Below are 21,015 nucleotides of genomic sequence, written 5' to 3'. Positions count from 1 at the left end.
GGAGGGAGGGAGGGAGGGAGGGAGGAAATGTATTGTCCCACAATTCTGGAGGCCAGGGTCCAAAATCAGGGTGTCGGCCGGGCCGTGCTCCCACCAACGGCACTAGGGGAGGCTCCTTCCTGCCTCTTCCAGCTTCTGGTGGCTCCCGGCAGTCCCTGGCTCGTCCATCTGGGTCTCCACCCTCTACCTCCATGGCACACGGCCTTCTCCCTGCATCACTATTCTGCGTCTCTTCTCCTTCATGTCTAAGGGCACCAGTCAGATTAACTTACTACATCTGGAAGGAACCTATTTCCAAATAAAGCCACATTTGGAGGTACTAGGAGTTAGGACTTCAACCTACCTTTTTGGAAGACACAATCCGACCCATAAGAGGTCCTGACAGCCACACCACCCCCTGCCCCGAACGACCTCCCGCCTCTCCTCAGGTCCGGCCGCACCTGCTCCCTCTTGCCAGCCTACATCCTGCTGCCTCCCTGATGTCCTCTCCTTCTCACCCCTCCAGGCCACACGGGTCCCCTCACTGACCTCAACTGACTCAGCGTCCATGACCATCCACACTGAGCCAAGTGACAGCCCCTGCCCCGTGTGGCTGTGACCTTCAGGGGGCTGTGCATGCATCCAATCTTCCCTCCTCGATTGTCATTGATTCTAGGGCAAGAGGTAGACCCGAAGCCTCTTCATGTCCCCCCAGGGCCAGAGAAAGCCCTGAGCACCAGACTCACACAACCAGCGCCTGCAGAGTTCTCTGAGAAATCGCTTTCAGCTCCCGTGCCTTTCCAACCAGTCTCCCTCAATGCCAGCCTCACTGTCGTCCATTCCCCCCTCGCCTGGACTTGGCTAATTCCAGTTCACCCCTGGGAGGCCTCCCTGGGCCCCTCAGTACCAAGGTGCTTCTGCTCTGTGTTCCTACAGCACTTGTCACCCTATGTGGCAGCCTTTTTAAACTTGTCCCCATGGATGATAAGGCCCCTGGGGCCAGGGCCTACAGTGTGTACCCAGTGGGACTGCAGGTGTCCAGCATGGGCCTGGCAGATACCCAGCACAGCAAACACCTGTTGGATGCCCTGAGAGCACCAGACAGTAATGAGTCTCCTCCCTGGGTCAGCCCTTTTCAAGACGGGGCTCAAGGCCATTTGCAAAAGGATCACAGGGGAGCTTAGTTAAAAGACCCATTCCTGGGCCATTCCTCAAACACACTGAATCACACTCCGCGTGATGCCCATCGGCTCTGGGGACATTAGGGTCTGGGGTCTAGCTGGCCTTGCAACCCTGCTGGGGGATGTTCCCTGGAGAAGAGCACAAAGAAGCAGACGTGGCTGGTGGGGGGAGGCCCTCGCAGAAGCGGCCTGTGGAACGGGAACCTGGTGCTTAGGCACAGCTGCCCAGTTCCAGGAGCAGCCGTGGGACCCTGGGACTCTCAGGAAGGGAGAGAAAGACAGATGGACACAGTGAGGGGCCAGAGTTGCCCTCCTAATCAGCAGTGGAGACCTGAGCAAGTATTTCAACTGTTCTGTGCCTGTTTCATCAGTAATAAGGTGGGAAAAAAATACCAGCCTGCACACCTCCAGATTTGTGGTACCTTCACTCTGCAGCTGTCACTGGAGCGCCTACTATGTGCCAGATGGCGGGAGGCTCAAATGACACCCGCTAGAGTTCTGAAAGCCATGTAATACTAGAAAAGTGTAAGGTATTTCTAGGGGCACCTGGCTGGCTCAGTCAGTGGAGCACATGACTCTTGGTCTTGGGGTCATGAGTTCAAGCCCCATGTTGGGCATAGAGAGGACTTAAAAACAAAAACTTAAAAAAAAAAAAGAAACGTGTAAGGTATTTCTAATATTTTTTTTAAAGATTTTATTTATTTATTTGACAGAGAGAGAGAGACCGCCAGCGAGAGAGGGAACACAGCAGGGGGAGTGGGAGAAGAAGCAGGCTCCCAGCAGAGGAGCCTGATGTGGTGCTCGATCCCAGAACGCCAGGATCAGGCCCTGAGCCGAAGGCAGATGCTTAATGACTGAGCCACCCAGGCGCCCCAAGGTATTTCTAGTATTAAGACAAAATCTCCCAGGGCGCCTGGGTGGCTCAGTCAGTTTAGCATCTACCTTCAGCTCAGGTCATGATCTCGGGGTCCTGGGATCAAGCCCCACGTCAGGCACCCTGCTCAGCTGGGAGCCTGCTTCTCCCTCTCCCTCTGCTCCTCCCATCCCTCCACTTGGGCGCACACACACACACACATGCTCTCTCTCTCAAATAAATAAATAAAATCTTAAAAAAAAACAAAACACACCTCCACACAAGAATGTATCAGGAGCGGCTGGGTGGCTCAGTAGGTTAAGCATGATTTTGGCTCAGGTCCTGATCTCACAGTTGTGAGATCAAGCCCCATGTCTGGCTCCATGCTCAGCAAAGAATGTGCTTGAGATTCTCTCTCCCCCTCTCCCTCTGCCCCTCCTGCTTATGTATCTCCTCTCTTTCAAATAAATAAATCAATCTTAAAAGAAAAAAAAAAGGGGGGCGCCTGGGTGGCTCAGTCATTAGGCATCTGCCTTCAGCTCAGGGCGTGATCCCAGAGTCCTGGAATCGAGCCCCTCATCCAGCTCCGTACTCTGCTAGGAGCCTGCTTCTTCTCCCACTCCCCCTGCTTGTGTTCCCTCTCTCGCTGGCTGTCTCTATCTCTCTGTTGAATAAATAAATAAAATCTTTAAAAAGAAAAAGGAAAAAAAAAGATTGTGTACATCAATGTTCACAGAAGCATTACTCACAAGAGCCAAAAGGTGGAAATAACTCAAATGTCCATCAACTGATGAATGGATAAACAAAATGTGGCCTATCAATGTAGTATTATTCAATGAATGTTATTATTATTATTCAATGAATATGCTTTCCTTTTTATTTGGTGGCATAAGAAGGAATGAGGTCCAGACACCTGCTACAAGGTGGGTGAACCGTGGAGACATGATGCTCGGGGAGAGAAGTCAGACACAAGAGGCCATACACCATGTGATACCATTTATATTAAAGTCCAGAACAGGGAAATGCACAGAGATAGAAAGCAGATTAGAGGTGGCTGGGGCCGCAGGGGCAGCTTGTGGGGAGTGAAGACTGACAAGGACACAGCTTCCTTTTGGGGGGTGATAAAAAAATGTTCTAAAATTGACTTGCCGATAGCTGCACATATCTGTGAATACACTAAAAACTACCGACTGGCACTCCTCAAAGAGGCATACTATACATATTTGAATTATATCTCAAAAAAACTATTTTTAAAAAAAAGATAAAGTGTTTTTGGTTCCTTTCTTTCTCCAAAACCTTAGCTAAACCTGTTGCCTGCCTTCAAAATCTATCCTCCGTCTAATCTTTTCTCTCACCCCCAGCCTGTCAACTCTCACCTGGGTTGTGAAACAGCCCCTCCCTGGGCTTCATGCCCTCTCTTTGCCACACGTGCTCCCCCCTCTGCACATGCTCCATGGCTCCCTCCTCCACACAGGCTTGCTTTTCCAGGAGCAAGTGCACCAGGCCTCCTGCCCCCCTGCGCTCACTGTGCTTTCTGCTAGGAATGCTCTCCCCACACGGACGCCTGGCTCTCCACTCCTCCCCTAACACTTGGCTCCTTGTCACCTTCTCAGTCAGGCCTTCTCCTGCTACCCTGGTGACACTGTCTCCCGACTAGCCTTCTTCCTCCCCAAGCTAGTCTTTTTCTCCACTGCACCTAAAATCATTCCAAACAACTAAATAACTTACTTATTTGTTTTCCTTATCATAGACTTTGTATTCTAGCACCTTGGACATCCATTGGATGGGTGGATGGGCGGGTGGATGGATGGACAGACGGACAGACGGATGATGGTGGCAAAATGTAAGGCCTTCCCTCCACTCAGTGGCAGAGAGTTCCAAAAGAGAGGAGATTTGAGACTGGGATTCAGAACCAGAGAAGTACCAGTGGGTCAAGTCCTTTAACTCAGGCCTACTTTTTTGTGATCAGAGGACTGTAGAAGCAGCTGCCTTATCAGCTCAGAAGGTTGTGGTGGTAACCATGAACTGGATTCCTGAGTTAAAGACCCTCCCCTTCAACACATGCCATCTAATTAGTGGAGGAGGTGGGAGAGAACTCGCCTCGTGACAGCAGTCTCAGGGGCGGATAGGCATGGGGACCCCAGGAGCTCCTTGAAAGATAGGGCATTTGGGGTTGGTCGCTGCAGGAGCCAAGGCAAGTGGTCAGGAGGATGAGACAAGGCAGACAGAAGAGAAAGCGAGGAATGCCAGGCTAGGAGACTAGATGGCATTCACCAGTAAGCTTTTCTAGAAAAGCCAGCAGACCCTGGAGACCTGTCCCCATCCCTGCTTTCCTCCAGAACCAGGACAAACCACAGAAAGGGAAACAGAGGTACAGCCACCAGCTTCCAGAGCTGCCTCTGGGCTAGGGACCCCTAAGTCTGCTGTGAGGAGACCCAGATACCCGCCCATTTAGCTGGGCGCTCGTGCTGCTGGCGAGAAGGGGGTAGAAAGGGAGAAAGGCTTGCATCCCGTGGCGGGATCCCTTGTATCCCTCTCACTGACACTGGAAGAGGACACAGCTGGAAGTTCTCTTTCCAAGGGGCTCCCTCAGGGGGTGAGGAGGCACCTCCGTGTCCTGCTCATTCTCCCACTGCAGCTGGGACAGGGACTGTGAGGGGCTAGGCATGGGCACTCATGCAGGAGAGCTGAGCCTAACGCTGCCAGGCCTGAGTCGCTGGCTTCTTGGCCTGTGGCTCTCTCCATCACAGAATCAGCCAAGAACCAGAGACCCCGGCCCCCAGCACAGGCCCATGCCATCGGCTCTGTACCTGAGCACACCCAACAGGGATCTGGAGAACTCCCCCCACCGGCCACCCCAACACCACCGCTAGGCTGGGCAGCCTCATAGAACTGCCTGCCCCCATCCAGCTGTCCGTCCACCCATTCAACAGGCCTGTGCTGGGTGTGTCACAAATCAGCTGCTGGAGCAATCATGTGGGCCATGGGGCCAAAGAGAGGGCCAAGAAAACAGGTGCCATTTGTGCCCAGCAGAGGACTACCAGCTAGGAGACAGACGGGAACTACACGCTCAGAGCCAGCAACTACTCAACTGTCAGGTCCAAAGCTAAGGAGCCAGAGAGGTTGAAGAGGGCCCCCTCCCCCCATTCACATCCAGCAGGAACCTTGGAAGGGGACGTTATTTGGCAATAGGGTCTGTGCAGATGTAATTAAGATGAGACCATACTGCATTAGGGTGGGCTCTAAGTCCAATGACTGGTGACCTTACAAGAGGAGAGGACACACGGACACTCAGAGAAGAGGCCACGTGACGACACAGAGGCAGAGCCTGGAGAGATGCGTCTACAAGCCAGGGAACGGCAAGGACTGCCTGGATCTACCAGAAGCTGGAAGAGGCAGGAAGGAGCCTCCCATGGCGCCTTCAGAGGGAGCAGGGCCCTGCCAACCCCTCCAGGTCTAACTTCCGGCCTCCAGAACTATGAGAGGTGAAATTTCTTTTGTTTGAAGCCACCCGGTTTGTGGCCCCAGAAAACTGACACAGGAACAGCACTGAAGCCTGGCTCTACAGGATCTTTCCAACCCCTCTCTCACTAAGCTGGTGGTGCTTCCACCAGCCCCACGGCCCCAGGCCCTGTCCCACCTGCTCCCCTTCTCTGCGCACTCAGGCTACTTATTTTTAGCCCCTGATTACATCTGTGTTGTATTGTTCCCTACTCCTGTCATGAGCGGGGACTCTCTCCTGGTTGGTAAGCTCTCTGAGGACAGAGAATCCAAAGGATATTAACAGCCCTGAGAAGGGGCAGAGATGTGGATGGATTCCCTTGATTGTTCATGTTTCATGATATTTGAGGAAACCGGTGGCAGTGACAGCCTGTAATTACTGCCATAGTCCTTTCAACCTTAAAAAGTAGCTGATATCAAAAAACATGTTAAGCATCCGATAGCCATATTTAAAATTTAGTCACACACAAGCCCATGCTGTAAATAGGGCGAGTATTATTAACCCATTTTATGAGCAAAAAGACAGGTGCAAAATGGGAAGGGGCTTGGTGGCAAATTTGTGGCAAAGCCCGTGCTTGCTCTATGTTCCAGGCCCTGTGGACTCGCCGTGCCCCCCCATCCCACCCCAGGCTGGCTGCTCTGCAACCTGTGTGGGCGGCCTCGGGTGACAGGGCTCCAGGTGAAGAGGCTGCTGGCCTAACGACCAACTCAGGAAGAAACTGAGGCAGGAAAAGTCAGGAGAAAAATGGATTTGCCCCTGGGCTTCAACCCTTCTTCAATCTTTCCAGACCCCCTCCTGGTGTCTTGACCTCCTGGGATAAGCTAGAGAAATAAATGGTCTTCTACCAGCTGACATAAAGGGTAGGAGGAAATGCAGGGAAAAAAACAAAAGAGACCAACAAAGTGGCCAGAAGCCCCTCCGGGGGGTGCAGGTACACAGGGCCAGCAGCTGTGGGACCAGGTGCACTCAGAGACACGGTTTCCAAGGCAACGGCTTTGTCAAGCCTATACGTATTGCCGTCTAGGGAAAATTCTATGGGGGACAACCGGGCTAGCTGAGGTCCTAACTGAATGGCCACTTGGAAGAGGACCAGGGGCCGCTGTTTTGGCGGTGAGCTGGTGGGGGGAGGGAGCAAGGAGGGGGCTCCCAAACCCCAGGGATCTCCCCTAGCCTGATTCTGGGATGAGCTCCCAACACGACCCACTTCCTCGGTCCCAGAACTCCAGGCCAGACTTTGTCTGCACCTGTTTGAGCTCAGAATGCAGTCCCTGCTCTAGAAGGATCCAAAAATATCTGAGAGGGAGAAGGGGAGGGGCTAGAGTATGCTGAGGGCCGAGAGAGAGCCACCTGGCTCAGCATTCCAGACCCTTCGCCCACCAGGGTGGTCTGATCCCCCCCAACAGGAGCCCCACAGCCGAGTCAGAGCTGGGCTCCTCCCACCCCACCAATGTGATGCTCCGAGCCTCCCCACTCCTGGTTCTGATCACCTTCCTCCTCTGCCTGCCCAAATCGTCTGCTCATTCATCTGACACCGTTAAGTGCTTTCCATGAACCAAGTGAACCAAGCGCCATGCTAGGCCCTGCTGATGCAGAGGCGAGCAAGTTAAACAAACACAGCCCCTGTCCTCCTGGAGCTGACAGTCCAGTAACTGCCCCTTCCTCCCAGTTCAGCTGAAACCCTGCCCCTCCATGAGTTCGGCCGACCTTCCAGCCTTCCTCTGAACTCCAACCAGAGCTGCCAGGGGAAGGGTGGGGGGGGATAGTTACATTTTCTCTCCATGCGTGTCATCGCCCCAAATAGAAGTCAGCTCCTGGGGGCAGAGACACGGCCTGTTCCTGTCTAAGTAGTGTGGCTGGCCAGGGCTGAGGGGTGAGAGCAGCCTGGCCTCAGGGCTGGAAAGCCGGCTTTTCAGAGGACAGTCCCCAATGGCCCACCTTTCCCGCCTCCCTTCAGTGTGTTCCTCCTCTCGGTTGCCGCTGTGGACCCCACATCCCTTTTGTTTGCTGAAGTTTTTATTTTCAAGGGCACTTAGTTAATGTGGTGTTGGTAGTCTCTGGTGCACAGTACAGCACTCCTACACTCACACACATCACCCGGCACTTGTCACGACAGGCGTGTTCCTTCCTCCCCATCACCTGCTTCACGCCCCCACACACGCGTCTCCCCTCTGGTGCCACCAGTTTATTCTATAGAGTTAAGAGTCTATGTCTTGCTTTGTCTCTCTTTCTCTTATTTTTTCCTTTTGCTCGTTTGTTTCTTACATTCCACATATGAGTGAAATCATATGGTATTTGTTTTTCTCTGGCTGACTTATTTCTCTTAGCATAATACCCTCTAGCTCCATCCATGTCGTTGCAAATGGCAAGATTTCATTCTTTTTCATGGCTGAAAAATATTCCAGCGTGTGTGTGTGTGTGTGTGTGTACGTGTGTATACACACACACGCAACTACTATTTTATGAATTCACCTGTTGATGGACGCTCGGGCTGCCTCCCTACCTTGGCTACTGTAGATAATGCTGCTGTAAACATCAGGGAGCATGTATCCCTCTGACTTTGCATACTTGTATTCTCTGGCTGAATACCCAGCAGTGTGATTGCTGGATTATAAGCTAGTTGCATTTTTACATCACTTGCTGACCACATACTGCCCCTCACCCCTAATCCTGAATTCATTCTGTTCCCAACCCATGGTGGGTGCCCCAGGGTGGGCCCCATCTCCCCTTTTTCCAGGACTCTGCACTGGGCCCTCCTCCCCAGGACTAGCCATGCAGCCCACACCCACTCTGTGCCCTGTAGCACTCAGAGTTGACAGAGAACGAGAGGGTCAGTGCTATCGAGGTTGTAAAAGACAAGGACCCCTGGGGGGAGTGTCCGCCTAGCATGGAAGAAGAAAAGCCTTTTCTCATTGAGTAACAGCCTTGCACGGAAGCTGGGGAGCCTGCCTCAGCTAGGCCAACGTTCCACCTGAAATCCTTCTGGGCCCCAGGATTTGGAACAGAAGGAGCACCAGTGACTGTTTTCATGTGGCTCTGATGACACGGTCCCAGGGAAGACAGGCTCCTAGGGTGGCACCACCCAGGAGCTGCCCGGATGCACCATGGTCTCCTGGCCTTCAGAATCGAGCCCCTGGACACTCCCGCCCTCAGGGCAGTGTGGGGCAACCTCCTCTCCGCACAGCTAGGGAGAAGCTGGAGGGCCCAGGAGAGAAGGCTGTTGCAGGGCCTGGCTGGGGGTGTGAATGGCTGACCTCCTAACAGCTCGTGCGCATTCAGAGGCAGGAACCAGTTCCGCTGCCGGAGCCCCCAACCCTGAGACCAGGCCACTCAGGAAAGGCTGCCTGGGAGCCCTCTGTGAGGGAGGGTGAGGAAGTGACAGGGATAGACAGGTTTCTCCCTGGGACCCTGACTCTGAACAACCACCTTCAGGGCTGGAGAGGATGCGGCCGAAACCAAAGGGGATGGGACTTCCCTGATTCCAAAATGATCCCTGCTGATGGGCGTAGCAAAGTCCTTCCAGCCAGGAAAACACCCCAGAGGGAACCTGAGCCTGGGCCTGTCTTGTTGCACAAGAAGAATGAGAACCCAGGCCGTCATCCGGGAAACTCACTTCGAGCCTCCGAGCCAGCTCCCGCTAAGTCACTGATCCTGATGGAGTCCAAACACAGGACTTTTCCTGTTGCGGGCCAAGGGAACAGTTGCTGAATGACATCTTAGAAGGTGGAGGTTGGGGTCAGACTCCCCTGGCTCGAGGGGGCCAGCTCACCAGGGGCCAACATTCACTGAACGAAAAGGATGGTTCACTGACTTGGTCCCTGGGCTCTGCCTGGTTTTCCTTCAGCACCAGCGACCAGGCTCTGGTCTTAACCCTGCTGCAACTTGGGGCAATCAGCCTCCCCTTCCACCTCATAGTCTTGTTCCTTCCCTCCCACCCCACCCCGTGGCCCCTAGTTGAGTTCCCTCACTAGCACCGCGGCTCCTGAGTTTACCTCGAAGGTGCAGTGTCCCTCTGAGGTTTCCATGATGCCATGGCATGTGTCCCCTAAGACCTGCCCCACCCTCCCCATACGTCTGACACCTTGGTCACTTCCTCTCCGCCTTGCGCCCGTCAGTCCTTCTCTCTCCTAGGATCCTCATCATCGGCCCATAAACACACTTAGTCTTTCTTGCATTGAAAAGGAAATTTGCTACATCTGCAAACCCCCTACCAATGTACTCCTATGTGTCCTCTAGCCCTCCTGAGCCCACTGCCCAAATGTGTCACCTCTGCACCCTCCCTAGATGCACATAAGGCCCTTGCACTCTGCCAGCGACCTCGAGGATATCAAAGCCAACACCTCATCTTCCTCAGCATCCCTGTGGCCTTCCATCTCTTCGACCACCCTTCTAGAATGCGCCCTTCCCTTGGCCTCCAGGTCACGGTCTCTTCTGGGTCCCTTCCCCTCTTCCTGAAACCCACTCATCCTCCTCTTCCCATTGCCTGAATCTGGTGCTGCCCAGCAACCATCCCTCAATCTCTTCTCTCTCTGAAAATACTTCCTTCATGACCTCACAGCCTCATCTTCACCCTACTGGATCTCATCTCTGGACCTCCAGGCCTCACTTTCAATCCTCCAATATCCAGTATCTCCACCCAGATGTCCCCCTGGCACCCCAAATTCATAACAACCCCAACTGAACTTTTAAAATCTGTTCTTTTATGTTCCTGGTCTTTTTTTTTTTTTATTGCTGGCAAGATCAGGCCTCCAGCGACTTACACTAGACCCGTGAGGGCTCCCTCTGGCTGAAGTCCAGTAGATTCCACCCCAGCTCTCTCCTGGGTCTGCCCCTCCTCTCCACCCCCACTCCCTCGCGGAGCTCACACCCTCTAACCTGCATTTCTGACTGGGTCCTCCAATCAGCCTCCCTCGTCCTCCCCCTCCCCACAAACACCTGCCGGAGAGATGTTTCCCAAGCCCTCAGTGGTTGCCCGCCACCCACAGCGCAAAGCCACCTTGACCACCGACCACCAAGCACACGAAGCCCTTCACGGTTGGCCCAACCCAGCCTTCCAAGTAGCTTCCCCACGATCCCCACTTGACTCTGCCTGCCCTTCTCCCTGCCCTGTTCTCGCCAGAGCGCCAACATTTCCTGACAGCATGAGTTCGCTCATCCTGCCCCTTATGTGGAATTCTCTTTCTTCCGTCATTCCATGTCTGAATGCCACTTTCTTCAGGGCCCATCTCAAATATCCCCTCATCTGTAAAACATTTCCTGATCCACTCGGTTAAAAATAATCTCCCCAGGCCCTCCCACCCCACCTCACTTTATCTCCCTCATGACACTCACATGTGTCCTGCTTGTGTGCGTGCAGGTACGAGGTGGGAGATGCCCTATCTCCTGAACTGGGGGGTGAGCACGCCAAGGACAAAATGCCCATCTGGATCCCCCAGTACCACACCTAAACAATAAGAGGTATGCCATAAATCTGGGATGATTAATACGTGGTGAGATGTGGCAAGGTGGTTGAATGAAAGGCTTTGCACTCAAGCAGTATTTAAATGTAAGGGGTTGTGCAGTGAGTGGGTCTGGATTTGGATTTGGAGCAGGGAAGGTGTCCAGGAGAGAGCTAAGCCCAGCATCCCACAGCGGCAGACCCCACCCCTGCCCACCGTCCTGGCTGCACCCTCATTCCAGGCCAGGAGGCATAGCACCTAGACCCTCCCCTTGGCCCTGGGGCCCTGCCAAAGAGGAAGAGCTGTCTTCCTCCTGTGTCTGTAGTGACTAGGCTCCTTCCCAGCCCACCACACCTAAATGAGCACCAAACAGCCAGGGGGATGCAGACGGCCTCATCTGACCTCCTTCTGTGGGAGCAAGGAGACCTGAATTCCAGCGCTGGACCTGCCTTGAACTAGCTGTTTGACTTTCACTGTCACACCCAGACGTGGGACAAAACCAGCATTTCACACTCTGGTTCCACAGGCCACCAAGCAAAGTGTGCACATCCACTGGCAAATCCCAGTGAGTGCTTTGTAGACTTGATGCAGGACGTGGCAGATGAGATGCTCCTATGGGCTCATCCAGCTGCACTGAGCCAGAAGTCGGGGAAATTGCTGGACACAGCTTGCAGGGGGGCTGCAAAGGCTTCTGCTCTCTCCCCAAGACCTTTGAGCTCATACCTTCCCTCAGCAGCCCTCCCCACGGTGGGTCGTGGCAGCTGGGCTGCTCTGTTGAGGGAACATGAACACGACATCTTTCTGAAGATAACCAGCCTGGGGCAGGTGAGGAGGGGCCAAAGGGGGTTCCGGACAGACCCTCATCTCTCATGGAGGGGAGGTCAGCCCCAGCGTGCACCACTTCTCACTATTGGGATGGCAGGGTGGAGGCCAGAGGAGGTTTTAAGTCTGCAAACCAGGGCTGCGCTGGAGAAGGATGAACAGACTCAGAATCCCCATCTGCCCCCACTCTCTGCATCAAGCAGGCAACAGGAAGCAAAGATGTCCAGAATTCAGCCTAACAAACACCAACGGCATGAACCCAAATGCTTTCTCAGCCCTGGCCACTCCCCATCCCACCCCATTCTCAGAGGAGTCAAAGGATCACAGGCATCCGGAGGAAAGCTCCCCACAGGTGGCCTCTCCAAAGGCAGAGGGAGTTCTGTGCCTGTCAGGGAAAGAGAGGCTGAGGGCAGGACAGGAACTCCGGGTGGGGGAGACAGCCCTGGGCTGAACACGCCTGTCCGTAATCACTGCCCAACCTTGTGTGTCTCTCATTCCGCTGGCTTTCACTCTACCCTCGACAATGAGGAGACAGAGTAAACCAATTTGAGGTTGCTTTCCCCTGTCCTTGAGCAGGCCTGTCACCTGGCCAAGTCCCCAAGACAAAAAGGAGGACCCCCGTAGTTACAAATGCCTGGGGGCCATGGATGGGTGGGTGGGGACGGGGGAGGTGCCTGGTGATCCGGCCCTGGCAGCTCCAGCTGTTCCTAGCATCAGGAGAGGCCTTTGGTCCCTTGCTTGGGAACAAGAAGAGGCAGCCACGGTCCAGAAGACCACAGAACCAACATGGGGACAAAAGAAGGAAAGGTAGCTTTACCCCCAAGAAGCAGGAAGTAAGTTAGAGAGAAAGTCTGCCTGCCACGCAGTGAGGGGCAAGTATCCAGGGGTAGGGTGGGAAGTTTAGGAGCAAAGCTGCTGCCTTTGGGCAAGGTAGCATTGACTTAGTGGCACAATTCCAGGGGGAAATCAACCAGTAGGAAGGACTGTCATAGGGACAGGGAGAAGTCACCCTTATGGCTGGAACCTCCCAGTGGGTGCAGGAGAGAACAATCTTTAGGGTAACCTACAGCTGGAGCAGGGATAAAACCCACCCCAGGGAAGAACCCACAGCACAAGTGGTGAGCAGGAGGGAGGGCACCCTGCACATGGTGAGCAAGGCCTCCCTGGAAGCCAGGCCAGGGACGCACTGCAGAGTCCAGGAAGGAAAGAGGGTGCACAGAGAGGATCTTCGCACAAAGTGCCTGCCTGCCTCCTTTCCCCATGGCAAGATCCCTCAGAGAGGTCCATGGAACATTCCAGATGTCCAGTTACCTCGTTGGGAGGAAAGATGAAAGATGTCCCTAAAAGGCTAAAAATCCCTGGGCCTGGTGTGTGGAAGAGAGGCGAGGTGGCAGCTGGGGCTGGGCGGAGCAGGGCAGGGGCTGTGAAGGGGAGCAGGCGGCAGTGGCTTGGGGCTCAGGATCCAATTACACTGCTGTTTCCATACTTAGCCACCTGACAGCCGCTTGGAATCCTCACCACTCCAGGCATGGCAGCCCTGCAAGGCCCAAATTAACTCAAGGGCAGACAAGGGCATTGCCCAGCAGCACATGCAAGACCGGAGCCCCCCACCTTGGTCCCTAACCCCCCGAGGGAACACCTTCTGCTTCTGCCCACCACCTGCTCAAGCAGCTGGGGCTGGGACCTCAACAAACAGAAACTCAAAGGTGGGAGAGGCTGGGGCTCTGGACCCCATGGTCCCCTGTACATCTGAAGACTGCCACCTCATGACAAGACAAAAGCAGGAGACCCAGATTCCTGGGGGCACCGCAGATCACCCCTGAAGCATCCCCAAGGGGAACCCAGCCCCAGGAGTCTCAGGAAGAGAGAGGTGGCAAACCCTCTGGTGTCCCCTCCATGCCTATAAATAACCCCCATGCCGTAACCCGAGCCTCCACCTCTGCCACACAAAGTGCTGAGATCCCAAAGGAGAAACCACACACACAGGCCCCCAGCCCCTTTCCAGTGAAGCCCCCAGCCTAGCTCAGGGATACTCTGGATTACCCCGCCTCTCTCCTGAACTCTGTGCCCAATCCCTAACTCCATCCCCTATCCCATACCAAACTGACCACCTCCTCTATACCACCATTCCCCAGACAACCCCCAACTCTGTCCACACACCCTGGGTCCTCAATCATGCAAAGCCAGCCCCCTGCCCAATCTCCACCCAGTAGGAGGGTCAACACGACTCACCTCCAGGGCCCCTCCAACACCAGGACTGGGCTCTTTTGTCTGTCCAGGAGGGTCCTCTAGTCTTAACTTTTGGGGTCCTCTTCCCCAGCATCTACTGGCCAGACCTGCCCTCTGGCTCCCAGCCCTTGGTTCAGGCCTCACACCTGCCTGCACCTCTCAGTTCACAACTCCCACTTCTTCTGGCCTCCCTGCAACCCCTGAACACTCTTGGGGTCTCTGTACCCAGTTTTGTCCTGGGCCCCAGGGAGAAGGGAATGGAGACGATGGTGAGATCAGCCAGGAGTAAAGGTTTGCCATCAACCCCAGGAATCACAGAGGCCCCATCTATCACTGGAGCCTCCCTCCTCCCTTCGCCCCCTGCAGTAAACATAAAACCTCGGGGCACGTGGGGGTCACTGTCTGGCCTGGCTGACAGGGGTGAGGGTCATACCTGTTTGTCCTGGGAGCAGGAGCGACGCCACAAAGCAGCAGAGCAGGACCAGCGTCCTCATGGTGACTGCCAAGAGAGCCCAGCTGCTCCTCGCCTCTATTTATAGGGCTGATGGTGGCGCAGGGTGGGGGAGAAGGGTCACACAGTCACTAGGGCAACTGGGTGGACGTGATGGGGAAGCAGCACAGACCCTGACAGGCTGCGCAGAGGCTCGCTCTGCCACTGTCCTGCCAGCTGCCAGGCCCCGGAAGGCACAGCCCGGGCCGGATTCTCTCCCCGCAGGAGCCCTGGGGTCATGTGACACGGGTCACAGGGCAGGGGTGGTGGAGAAAACGTGGGGCACCCCTTGGGTCAGGTCTAGGGGTTAGGAACCCAAGCCTTCACGGTATCTGAGCTAACTTGATCTTAAGTCTGGGACAAGTCACTGACCTTCACATGCCTCGGTTTTGTGAATGAAGGAGCCATAGGGCAAAGCCAGAGAGATTCTACGTGATAGCCACCGACCGACGTCTCGGCCCCTCCAAAGGTCAGGAAGGTGGAGCCACAATGGCTGGTTAAAAGAAAGCTGCGACATCTGACCTCTGAGGTTGATGGCGAGGAGCTTAACCTTCTCGGGCCTCTGGAAGATAGAGAACGGTGACGAGAGCAAAAAAAGGGGAGCTAGGAGACATGTCCCATGCTGTGATGCAAGCCAATGGACAAAGATCCATTCCCAATGACAGGGGGTTTCCAGAACTTTCCGTCATGCCTATAATGTGCTATTTGATGCAATTTTCCCAAGGGTATGTAATGGCCCCTAAGAGCCAGTTCTATGAAGCTGAGGGACAGCAGACGCTGGCTTGTCTGGCCAGGGGTGAGGGTGTCACTATGAGGGTAGCGGTTAGCCATTGAGGAAAAAAGCTGAAGTCAACTGGCCATTCTTCCGTGGGCTTTACATTTACCACAGCTTTACTGAGGTATAACCCACATGCAGCACAGAACACTATTCACATCTGAGACATTTTGACGTATGCATAGACGCACGATTAAAATAACGAACAGATTCCTCACTCCCAAATTTTCCTCACATCCCCTCCTAGTCCCCTCCGCCCACCCCTTCCCAGGCAACCACCACGGAGCTGCTTTCTGTCACTATGCATTATTTTGCATTTCCTAGATGTGGATACAAATGGAATCTCATCATATGTGTTCTTTTCTATCAGGCTACTTTCACTTGGCATAATTATTTTGAGATCTGTTTTCGTTGCAGTTATATATTGATAGCTCAATTCCCTTTTATTCTGAATAGTATTCCACTCATTGTATGGACTGACCACAATCTGCTATCCATTCTCCTCCTGAGAGACATATGGGTTGTTTCCAAGCTTGGGCAACTACTGATTAAGCTGCTGTGAACATTCATCTATAATGCAACTTATAGATGTTCACTTTCCCTTCTCTTGGGTAAAAATACCCAGGAAGGGAATGACTGGATCACATGTGGGCATTTGTCCAATTTTTCTCTAAGATGATGGTGCCATTTTCCATTCCCACCACCAGTCTCTCCACATCCTTGCCAGTCCTTGGTACAGTCAGTCTTTCAGGTTTCAGTCATTGTTGTAGGTGTGTTGTGGTATCTTATTGTAGGTTCAGTCTGCACTTTCCTGATGACCAGTGATATTATGCATGTTTCTGTGTGTATATTTGTCATCCGCTTCGTTCGTGTGTTTTTGGTGAAGTGCCTGTTCAAATCTTTTGCCTATTTTTTATGGATGTTTTCTTCTTCTCAATGTTGATAGTGTTTTTATATACACTGAATACAAGCCCTTCATCAGGCATGTAATTTGTAATATTCTCACCATTGGTGGTTTGTCTTCATGCATGAAGTGTCTTTCAAAGAGCAGAAGTTCATAATTTTTATCAAATCCAAAGAACTCTTCGTCTAACCCAAGATGCCCAAGATGTTTTCCTATTTTCTCCCAAAAGTGTAATAATTTTAGGTTTTACATTTAGATCTATGATCCATTTTGTGTAATTTTTCATATGTTGCAAGATATAAACCAAAGTTTAGATTTTTGCATGTGGATATCCAGTTGTTCCAGCAGCATTTATCGAAGAGACCGTCCTTCCTCCACTCAACTGCCTTTGCACCTTTTATTGAAAATCAATTGAACATATGTGTGTAAAGCTACTTCTGAACTGTATTCTTCCTGTTGGTCTCTGTGTCTATCCTTCCACTGTGGTTTCCTAATCAGTCTTGAAATCAGGTAGTGTGAATCCTCCAACTTTGATCTTCTTTTAAAAGTTGTTGGGGGGGGGCGCCTGGGTGGCACAGCGGTTAAGCGTCTGCCTTCAGCTCAGGGCGGGATCCCGGCGTTCTGGGATCGAGTCCCACATCAGGCTTCTCTGCTATGAGCCTGCTTCTTCCTCTCCCACTCCCCCTGCTTGTGTTCCCTCTCTCGCTGGCTGTCTCTATCTCTGTCAAATAAATAAATAAAATCTTTAAAAAAAAATAAAAATAAAAATAAAAAAATAAAAGTTGTTGGCGGGGGGGTACCTGAGTGGATCAGTTGGTTAAGTGCTCAACTCTAGACTTCAGCTCAGGTCATGATCTCAGGGTGGTGAGACTGCACCCCATATCAGGCTCTGTGCTCAGTGGGGAGCTGGAACCTGCCTGAGATTCTTATTCTCTCTCCTTCTGCCCCTCCCCCTGTTTCTGTGCTCACTCACTCTCTCTAAAATAAATAAACAAACAAATAAATAAATAAATCTTTTTTTAAAAAAGTTGTTTTGAGGGGGCGCCTGGGTGGCACAGCGGTTAAGCGTCTGCCTTCGGCTCAGGGAGTGATCCCAGCGTTGTGGGATCGAGCCCCACATCAGGCTCCTCTGCTGTGAGCCTGCTTCTTCCTCTCCCACTCCCCCTGCTTGTGTTCCCTCTCTCGCTGGCTGTCTCTGTCTCTGTCGAATAAATAAATAAAATCTTTAAAAAAAAAAAGTTGTTTTGAGGGCACCTGGATGGCTCAGTTGGTTAAGCATCTAACTCTTGATTTCAGCTCAGGTCGTGATCTCAGGGTCATGAGATCAAGCCCATGTCAGGCTCTGTGCTAGGCATGGAGCCTGCTTAGGATTCTCTCTCCCCATCTCTCTCCACCCCTCTCCCCCAAAAAAGAAAAAAAGGTGTTTTGGAGTTGCCCAGCTGGCTCAGTCAGAAAAGCAGGCGATGCTTGATCTCAGGGTCATGAGTTCAAGACCCACGTTGGGCATAGAGATTATAAATAAATAAACTGTAAAAAAAATTGTTTGGGGGGGGCGCCTGGGTGGTTCAGTCGTTAAGCGTCTGCCTTTGGCTCAGGGCATGATCCCAGAGTCCTGGGATCAAGCCCCTCATCAGGCTCCCTGCTCTGGGACCCTGCTTCTTCCTCTCCCACTCTCCCTGCTTCTGTTCCCTCTCTCACTGGCTATCTCTCTCTCTGCCAAATAAATGAATAAAATCTTTTAAAAAAATTGTTTGGGCTATTTTAGTTCCTCTACACATCCATATGAATTTTGGAATCAGCCTATAAATTGCTCTTTAAAGGCCTTCTTGGATTTTAATTGGAATTACAATGAATCTGCAGTCCAGTCTGAAGAAAGCTGGCAAGTTACCAACTGCGATGGTAATTTTATGTGTTAACTTTTTGGTAAATACCAGTCCGAATGTTGCTGTACAGGAATTTTTTACATGGGCTTCACATTTAATCTGTAGACTCTGAGTCAAGCAGATCACCCTCCATAATGTGGGTGGGCCTCATTCCATCAGTTGAAGGCCTTAAAAGACTGTGCTCACCCCGCCAACCCCGGAGGAGGAAGGAACGCTGCCTCCAAGTACCTTTCAACTCAAGACCGCAACAATCACTCTGCTGGAATTTCTGGCCACCAGCTTCCCCTGTGGACTTCTGACTTTTTGGTCCCCACAGCCTCCCTCTATAAACAGACATACTATTGGCTCTGTTTCTCTGGAGAACCTGACTAACACACCAATACTGAGCCTTCCATCCATGTTCATGGCTAGGGAGAGGGGCTCACCATGAGGGGTTGGAGGCAGCACTAGGTCCTGGGACAGAAAAGGAAGTCAGAGTCAATGACGCGCCTACTCCGGGCAGGTACTTCACGTGTCAGGAGAGGTAGGCACGCCACCACCATTTCACAGCGAGGAGGCCAAGGCTCTGACTGCTATGGTAACTTATTCAACACCACCACATAGGAGCAGAGTGGTCTGAATTTGAACCCAGATGGGCTTGACTCACAAAGCCAGGACTACTCCCATCAATCCAAGTGAACTCAGAGGAAGAGAGGAATTGGCATGTTGGGGAAAACGGGTGGAGGGCTGTGTGGGAAAGGCACAGGCTGAAGGGCCAGAGAAAGACACCAGAACCCAAACCAGGCAGGAGGGGAAAGCATGAGCCCAGCACTGTTTAAAGGGCTAACTGCATGTGATTTGAAGATGCCCCATCTGGGGGCGCCTGGGTGGCTCAGTCAGTTGAGCATCCGACTCTGGATTTCGGCTCAGGTTGTGATCTCTGGGTTGTAGGATCGAGACTCACGCAGGGAGTCTGCTTAAGATTCTCCCTCCCTCTGCCCCTACCCCCACTCTCTCTCTCTCTCAAATAAATAAATCTTTCTTATTTTTTGAAAGAGTTTATTTATTTACTTAAGAGAGAGAGAGAGAGAGAGGGAGAGAGCAGAAGCAAGGGGAGCAGCAGAGGGAGAGGGAGAAGCAGACTCCCCGCCAAGCAGGGAGCCCAACACAGGGCAGACGCTTAACCAAGTGAGCTGCCCAGGCATCCCAATAAATAAAGCTTTAAAACTAAAAAAACAAGATGCCCCATATGGGCTCAAACAGGTCCTTGCATGGCCGTGTTCACAGTAGCACAATAAACAAGAGCCAAAAGGTGAAAACAACCCAGGTGCCCGTCAGCAGCCAAGTGGAGGAACCAAGTGTGGCCTATCCATATGATGGGATATTATTCACCCATAAAAAATGAAATTTTAATATATGTTGCAACATGAGTGAGCCTTCGAAATGTTAATGCTAAACGAAATAAACCAGTCACAGAAACACAACGTACTCGTTTGCGGGGGCCACCATGACAAACCACGGACCGTGTGTCTTAAACCACAGACATTGATTTCTCGCCATTTTGGAAGTCTGAGATCAAGGTGCCGGCAGGGCTGGCTTCTTCTGAGGCCTCTTTCCTTGCTCGTAGGCGGCGCCCTTTCCTGTTTCCTCACATGGTCATCTCCTGGTCTGGGTTATCTGTGTCCTCATCTCCTCTTCTTGTATGGACACCAATCGTATTAGGTTAGCACCCACCCACATGACCTCATTTTACCTTAATTACCTCTGCAAAGACCCCATATCCAAGTACAGGCACATTCTGAGATACTAGGAGTTAGGACTTCATGAATTTTGAGAGGACACAATTCAGCCCATAAGAGACAGATATCGTGTGACTGTACCTAGAAAGTCAGAGACAGAAAATAGAATGGTGGGTGCCCAAGGTAGAGGGAAGGGGGCACAGGAGTTAGTGTTTCATGGGTAGAGTTTCTATTTAGAATAATGAAAAAAGGGGCGCTGGGTGGCTCAGTCTGTTAAGTGTCTGCCTTTGGGACAGGTCACGATCCTAGAGTCCTGGAATCAAGTCCCACATCGGGCTCCCAGCTCACCAGGGAGCCTGACTCTCCCTCTCCTGCTGCCCTACTTCAGCTCTGTCTCTCTCTGTCAAATACAAATAAAATCTTAAAAAAAAAAAAGAATAATGAAACATTCTGGAGGAGGACATTGGCGATGGTCACACAACATTGTGAAAGTGCATGCCACTGGATGAAAAATTTTAAGTGATTAAAATGGTAAATTTTAACCATAATTTTTAAAATCAAAGAACAAAAAAGGATATTCTGTTCAAAAAGCAAGAGATTAAAAAGGAAGGTAGACTGAACTGAAAATAGAAAGGGGGGGTAAACAGAAGGCGGAATGAACCATGAGAGACTGTGGACTCTGGGAAACAAACTGAGGGCTTCAGAGGGGAGGCGGGCGGGGGAATGAGATAGGCTGGTGATGGGTAGTAAGGAGGGCATGTACTGCATGGTGCACTGCGTGTTATACACAAGTAATGAATCATGGAACACTACATCAAAAACTAGGGATGTATCGTATGGTGACTAACATGATAAAAAATTATTATAAAAAATAAATTAATAAATTCTTAAAAATAATAATAATATAAAAAATAATAAAACAAGAAAAAAGAAAATAAACTCTCAGGTCATAATTCCTTTTTTTTTTAAGATTTATTTATTTATTTTAGAGAGAGAGATAGGGAGCATCAAGGGAGGAGTACAGGGAGACAGAATCTCAAGCAGACTCTCACTGAGCACAGAGCCCGACAGGGAACTCGATCTCACAAACCTGAGATCACAACCTGAGCTGAAACCAAGAGCCTGACGCTTAACCGACTGAGCCACCCAGGCACCCCTCAGGTCACGATCCTTAGAGAGCCCTCACCTAGCCCTGTTAGAGCTCCACCCAGGGCAGGAATCCCCTCCAAAAAACTCTGATATCT

At 51.9% G+C, this 21,015-nt stretch overlaps 1 protein-coding gene across 3 annotated transcripts in view; it reads right to left on the bottom strand.

The window, feature by feature from the left end:
* The window catches only part of SRL (sarcalumenin), a 46,715-nt gene that overhangs the window by 22,047 nt on the left and 3,653 nt on the right, over positions 1 to 21,015 (bottom strand). The window contains exons 2-3 of one of the 3 annotated variants that reach the window (XM_034670466.1): positions 14,864 to 15,053; positions 14,435 to 14,542 (exon numbers count right to left, since the gene is read on the bottom strand). The exons of the other annotated variants lie outside the window; for them this stretch is intronic. Coding sequence (XP_034526357.1) covers positions 14,435 to 14,495 — 61 coding nt within the window. The 5' untranslated portion in view covers positions 14,496 to 14,542; positions 14,864 to 15,053. The remainder of the gene's footprint in view (positions 1 to 14,434; positions 14,543 to 14,863; positions 15,054 to 21,015) is intronic. 3 annotated transcript variants of the gene reach the window in all.

Source organism: Ailuropoda melanoleuca, chromosome 10 (genome assembly GCF_002007445.2).
Source record: "Ailuropoda melanoleuca isolate Jingjing chromosome 10, ASM200744v2, whole genome shotgun sequence".
In the NCBI taxonomy this organism is placed as follows: Eukaryota; Metazoa; Chordata; class Mammalia; order Carnivora; family Ursidae; genus Ailuropoda; species Ailuropoda melanoleuca.
This window is presented reverse-complemented; position numbering and strand designations above follow the sequence as displayed.